This window comes from Emydura macquarii, unplaced genomic scaffold (genome assembly GCF_026122565.2).
Source record: "Emydura macquarii macquarii isolate MOO-44397 ecotype Brisbane River unplaced genomic scaffold, CSIRO-AGI_Emac_v2 contig_616, whole genome shotgun sequence".
In the NCBI taxonomy this organism is placed as follows: Eukaryota; Metazoa; Chordata; order Testudines; family Chelidae; genus Emydura; species Emydura macquarii.
In genome coordinates this window covers 1-6,734 of record NW_027130753.1, presented here as the reverse complement: position 1 = coordinate 6,734, position 6,734 = coordinate 1, and the positions used below count along the sequence as shown (strand labels likewise).

Sequence of the window (6,734 nt, the reverse complement as noted above, 5' to 3'; positions counted from 1 at the left end):
TCTGGAAACTGTTTTAATCTAAGAACATGAGAATGGCCACATTGGGTCAGACCAATGGTCCATCTAGCCCAGCGTCCCATCATCTGACAGTGGCCAATGCCAGGTAGTTTAGAGGAAATGAATATAACAGGGAGTTATCAAGTGATCCATCACCTGTCTCCCATTCCCATCTTCTGGCAAACAGATGCTAGGGACATTTCAGAGCATTATTTTACATCCTTGCCCATCCTGGCTAATAGCCTATTCTCCATAAATATATCTAATTCGTTTTTGAATTCAGGTACACTTTTGATCTTCATTTTCAGAGCAGAACTTTCTCAGGCTCTCCTATTGAATCTTTTTCAAAGTGTATAAATCAGCAACATGGCAGCAGTAGAAGATATAACATGGCTGTACTGCAGCTATAATGGCATATAGAATGGATTATCACCTTGCAAATCTTCTTTCTTTGACAAGCATCAATATGGGAGGATTAAATTTTCTTAAATGCTCAAAATTACATCTTCTCTCATTTGTGGCAAGCCTCATGCTCTACTTTCTTCTACCTCAGTTCTATAAACCTTCTGTCAAAGCATACTTTCTTCTGCCTTTGAAGACACTGAAATGCCATTGACGCAAGACCAATCAGATGTGTGACTATTCACCTCTTTAATGAATGCCACCAAAATGCAGTGTCAGCAGTTTGTTTGGTTCTGTTTTATAAGAACGTGTGTAGCTTTGGTTGTTTCATCATAGGTTCTGCAGTGTTTCTCAGTTGTCCCAGCTTTAGCAGTAGTTGGTCAGTTGTCTCTCCAAGAAGACAATATCGTCCACACACTCAAGATGTACTAACAAGGAATCTTTAAATTTCACCCCTCCTACCTGGGCCTCAATCATACCCGTCATCAGAGAGTGTATCAGAACACAACATGATGTAACCGACAGAAGGCAACTCGGGTGTACTCCTGACTCAATGGAAAAACAGTCTGCAATACGATCATTGACTCACACAAATAACGGTGCTGTGGTACAGTATCTCCATGAGGCACACTAAGCCCTCAGGCATCCATATGGGTGTTGCAATGTGCACAGCGCTGATCGATGCACTGAGTCAAAAGCAGTTGCAAAGTTGATAAATGCCATGTGAACCAGTTTTGGTCTCTAGTTGTTTTCCAGTAACATTCCCCAGATCTTTCTATTAATAATGAAATGAAATAGCCACTGGAGCAGGAAGTGGGGCTTCCCACCTCCCCCGGGAGTGGCCTAACTACTGGGAGACAGAGTAATTCTCACTCCGGTGGTCTGGCCCATTGGTTGGCCTTCCACTAGCCACTGGCTGTTGGATAATTGACTCCAGTGGTAATGCTGGTTTTGACCTTCACGGTGCCTTTCTGTTCTTCCAAGGAGGTTGGCCATTTCTTGTGTGAATTTCTGCCTCTGTTAAAACACACCTGTACTTCCATCCACCTGGTTGAATTTCTATCTCTCATAGTGTCGCCCTTTGTGGGTATGTTTCTATTTCCCATGGGACCATCATTATTATGTCTGGTCCTCTGTAGGAAGCCAGTCACCAGATTTAAACAAGGTCTTCTCCCAGCTCCATACAGCAATATCTCCCGTGGTCAATCCCCTCATCTACAGCCTGAGGAACAAGGAGGTCAAAGATCCCTGCGAAGGGTCAGAAGCAAAGTGGTGACTTTCCTAAAGAAGGTCAGTTTCCCATAAGGTGACCTGAGTCACTGGAGTCAGAGAGGAATGAGAACCTCTAATGTTCTGAAGGTTCAGTTCTATGGCAATAGAGCCAGTCAACCTGATCCAAACCTAATGTGACCTGACCACAAGTGTTGGGATCAGGTTGGGTAGGGGGTACAGGACCCCATTACAAATGTCAGGGTTGTGTTGGGTATGAAAAGTCACACTGTAAGACGGTGCAACCCAGCACCCACTCTTCCTCCAGCTCGGCCCCCTGGGAGCTAGGAGAAAGGCTGCATGGAGGCAGGAGCTGTAGGAGGAGGAGGTGAGAAAGGGGAGGATGGGCAGAGCCATGCCATTTTGGGGACGTGGAGGAGGACTGCATTTCCTCCAGGCAGGAGCCACTGCCGGTAGTGCGAAAGCAATAGCAGGCGTGGGTATCCAAGAGCCAGGCAGGCAGCTATTGTGAGTGGCATTTAGAACAGAAGAATCCCATGCACAGCTACAGATTGGGGACCGACGAGCTAGGCAGCAGTTCTGCAGAAAAGCACCTAGGGTTTACAGTGAATAAGAAGCTGGATATGATTCAGCAGTGTGCCCTGGTTGCCAAGAAGGCAAAGGGCATATTGGGCTGCATTAGTAGGATCATTGCCAGCAGATCGAGGGAAGTGATTATTCCCCTCTATTTGGCACTGGTCAGGCCACATCTGGAGTATTGTGTCTAGTTTTGGACCCTTCACTACAGAAAGGATGCTGGCAAATTGGAGAGAGTCCATTCTTAGAGGTTTTTAAGAAGCGGTTTGACAAAGCCCTGGCTTTGATGATTTATTTGGGGTTGATCTGGCTTTGAGCAGAGGGTTGGACTAGATGACCTCCTGAGTTTCCTTCCAACCCTAATCGTCTATGATTTTTTGATTTTCATGGAAAAAAATGTTTGGAACTAGTTCTCCTATGGCCCCATTATGCCAGTACTGCTGTCCATAGGCAAAGGGCTTTAAGTGGGTGTGGAATGAGAATCTTACCCATATGCATTATGCCTGTTGCTGTAGAAAATACAGACTCATAGACTCATAGACTATAAGGTCAGAAGGGACCCTTATGGTTATGTAGACTGACCTCCTGCATAATGAAAGGGAACAGAGCCTCACCCATCCACTCCTGAATAGACCCCTAACCTAAGATTGAGTTACTGAAATACTCATATAAGACGTCAAAGTACAGAGAATCCACCAGCAAGTGACCCAGGCCCCACCCTGTAGAGGAAGGTGAAAAAATCCCAGGGTCTATGGCAGTCTGCTTACCAGCCAGATACTCAGAAAGAATTATCTGTAGTAACTCAGAACCCCACATCTAACATCCTTTCACAGGCCATTGGGCATATTACTGCTAGAAGTCAAAGATCAGTCAATTGCCAAACTAGGCTGTGCCATCATACCATCCCCTCCATAAACATATCAAGCTCAGTCTTGAAGCCAGCTAGGTTTCTTGCCCCCATTGCTCCCCTTGGGAGGCTGTTCCCGAACTTCACTCCTCTGATGGTTAGAAACCTTAATCTAATTTCAAGTCTAAACTTCCTGATGGCCATTTTATATCCATTGGTTCTTGTGTCCACATTGGTGCTGAACTTAAATTATTCCTCTCCCTCCCTCGTATTTATCCCTCTGATGTATTTACAGAGAGCAATCATGTCTGCCCTCAACTTTCTTTTGGTTAGGCTAAAGAAGCCAAGCTCTTTGAGTCTCCTCTCATAAGGCAGGTTTTCCATTCCTCGGATCATCCTAGTAGCCCTTCTCTGCACCTCTTCCATTTTGAATTCATCTTTCTTAAACATGGGATACCAGAACTGTACACACAGTGTGGGTAGGTCACTCTGGGGTTTCCTGGCACATGCCTCCACTGCTGTTTTTCCCTTTACAGTGTTAACCGAAAAGTGCCCTTCTGTTATGATCCGGGGTCATGTTAATGGATGTATTTGTAGTGGTTGTAACAACTGCCATATTACCTCAGGTCAGGTGAAAAAATATTATTCACTAAGGGGCAGTTTTTAAAGGTCATCTATACACCTAAAGATGCAGCTAGGAGTCTAATTGGATTTACTTAAGTGCCTGAACTGTTTTCAGGTCAGATTTTTACAGGCATTTAGGTGCCTAGTGGGACTTTCGGAAGCACCCACGCATCAAACATCCATTGAAACCCATGAGTTTTAGGTCATTAAGTTCTTCTGTAAAATCCCTCTAGAAGAATAAATGAATATAAAGGTCCTGAAATGCTTTGGATAATCTATCCCTAAGCAAATGCTGAATAAAGTTAAGAAAGATGGAACAGCAAGGAAATAGTTGCAGATTTGGGGAAAGGAGATCTCTCTGGTTTCATTAAATTCTTCCTTCCTTTCCTTCCAGAGAGCACGTGGACAAATGCAATGGAAAAAACAAACATCCATCAGCCAGTTCATTCTCCTGGGATTCGGGAACCTAAATGAAGCTTGGATTCTGCTTTTTGCGCAGTTCCTAGTGATCTACATTCTGATCCTGGTTGGGAACAATCTCACTGTCGTGCTAGTTGTGGCTGATCAGCACCTTCACACCCACATGTACTTCTTCCTGGGGAACTTGTCTTTCCTGGAAACCTGCTACACCTCAGTCACTGCCCCCCAATTGCTGGCTGGATTCCAGGAAGAGGATAGGACAATCTTCTTCAGGGACTGCATCACACAATTATATTTCTTCAGATCTCTGGCTTGCATAGAGTGTTTCCTTCTTGCAGTCATGGCATATGACCGTTACTTAGCCATATGCAACCCGCTCAGCTATAAAGTTATGATGAACTTCAGGGTCTACCTTCAGCTAGTATCTGCCTCCTGGATAACAGGTTTCTCAGCCACTGCTTTTGTAGTGGGGATGGTGCCCCAGCTAAGTTTCTGCGGCCCCAAGGAAATTAATAATTTCTTCTGTGACATGGAGGAGCTGCTCAAATTGTTCTGCACTAAAAGCTCCTTGGCAGAAATCATTGTTCTGGTCTCCTGCTCCCTGGTATCCCTGGTCCCCTTCTTTCTCATTGTTATGTCTTACATCTTTATCCTCTCAGCCATCCTGCGAATCGCCTCCTCTGCTGGGAGGCAGAAGGCTTTTTCCACCTGTGCTTCTCACCTGCTGGTGGTGAGTCTGTATTATGGTACCATCATGATCACGTATGTGACGCCGTCGGTGCAATGGTCACCATCCTTCCACAAATCTCTGCCCCTCATGTACACGGTTATCACACCGATATTCAACCCCATCATTTACAGTCTGAGGAACAAAGAGGTGAAGGAGGCCTTCAGGAAAGTCATGCTGCAGAATTTATGCATGATTTAGGCTTCCTTTATTAGAACGACTTATGGCAGTTTGGCATCCAACTCCCACTGGTAGATCAGTGCCTTCTTTTTTTGACTACTTTCAATAACTTAATCTAGATCCCAACACACTGATGAAGATAGTCTGCAATCTTAACTGGACTTTGATTGGGCCTTTCTTCTTCACTAGCGTCACTCAGTATTTCCCAACTCTGGCACTGAAAAAATTCCTGTGAATTAGAGGGAGGACGTTTGAGAAGGGAGTTTTATCAGTGGGGTTCTTATGATCCAGCTGTCTTTAATGTCTCTTGGCATGGTTTGCAAAATGAAAGGTGTACACTAAACTTTGGTGTCTTAGATGGTTCGTGGACCTTTGATTTCCCTCTCAGTCTTTCCTCAGCATACACAACAACAGCTCTTTCCCCCCACTTTATCTGCACAGAGACTGTCCCAGAAAAGCAGAACACTCAGAAAAAACTTTCTGCAAGACCAACCATTCAAGGTTGGAGGGAGGGTGAAGCAGCTGTGAAGACATGTTTGAACTGAGTCCCTCTTTTCAGTGTGAAATATCATGATACTGCATAGCTGAGGCTCTGATATTGGAACTAATCCTTGACCAAATTGGAAGTCTGGCTGAGATTTTCAAAGGAGCCTAAGGGAGTTAGGCACTCACATCCAACTGCAATTTGGGTGCTTAGTTTCCTTCTCTTCCTTTGGAAATTCCTGCCTTCCTGGTTGCCAGACGCCGAGGCTATTGTGGCTTTGGTAGCTCTGGCCATCACCTGAGCTCAAAAAAATCTGTTCTCCAATGTGTAAAAAGAGAAAAACTCACAACGTCTGAAACCAGGCAGAGGAGGAGAGTGCTTTGTGCAGATGATACACATACACATTTGTGTGTGCACACATCTCAGTTAATGTAAACATTCTTGCACAGTCTATATAACCATTGCGTCTATGCATCACAGTGTATTGTTCACATCTGGTTCCCAGAAGAAAGCATTTCCATCAGTAAGTTTTCTGAAGAGGGTGTCCTACATTGACTTGAATTAGTCTCGTGTTTTGGTGGAAGAATAAGGCTACACATGTCTGATTGTAAATCCTTGTTGAAGATTGTTATTCCCTTTCCAATTCAAAGCCTTTCATGATTACAATCTAGTACTGAAACATTTACCCTCAGCCCATCGCTGTTATGGATAATGTTTTGTCTCCAAAGTTTTGTTCTTAGCCATGCCCAGTGTGACTTGAGTTGTTTTCCCCAGCTATAATGGCAGTTAGTGAAACAGCTAAATGAGTCTCTGGGGGGAATGATTCACATCACAGTGAAGCATGATTTACCTTTCTCAGCGATGATTGTCTGTTATAACGCATGGCCCTTTCCAACAGTCATCCTTTAGTTCATGGACTAGCTTTTCACTACTCATTCTGGGCACATACTGCCATCCAGTGGTCACCTCACTGAATAAATCATCCTGTCACATTACATATCATCTGCTGGCATCCAGGGGCCAATATAGACTGCAGGGAACCAGCTTTGCTCTGGCCGGGTGGCTGCTTTGCAGTAAAAAAACCCATTTATCAACCTTTCCTTTCTCTCGCCACTAATACATTATGGGCTACATTCCCCAGTAGCGTAACATGAGGTTACTCCGCTGAAGATAAGGACCGGATTGCCATCTGGTTTAAATTGATCGGGCTCCATTGGAATCAGTGGGCCACATTCTCCTCTGGTGTA

The 6,734-nt window shown here is 44.6% G+C and overlaps 1 protein-coding gene across 1 annotated transcript; it reads left to right on the top strand.

Annotated features, from left to right (window-relative positions):
• The first annotated feature begins 4,085 nt into the window (after positions 1–4,085).
• LOC137148222 (olfactory receptor 11A1-like) lies at positions 4,086–5,024 on the top strand. The gene has a single exon (XM_067540866.1). The coding sequence runs from the start codon at positions 4,086–4,088 to the stop codon at positions 5,022–5,024; it is 939 nt and encodes a 312-aa protein (XP_067396967.1).
• Positions 5,025–6,734: the final 1,710 nt, after the last annotated feature.

Excerpts from the sequence above, each read along its gene's own strand:
- LOC137148222 (XM_067540866.1), top strand. The coding sequence starts at position 4,086 with ATGCAATGGAAAAAACAAACATCCATCAGCCAGTTCATTCTCCTGGGA.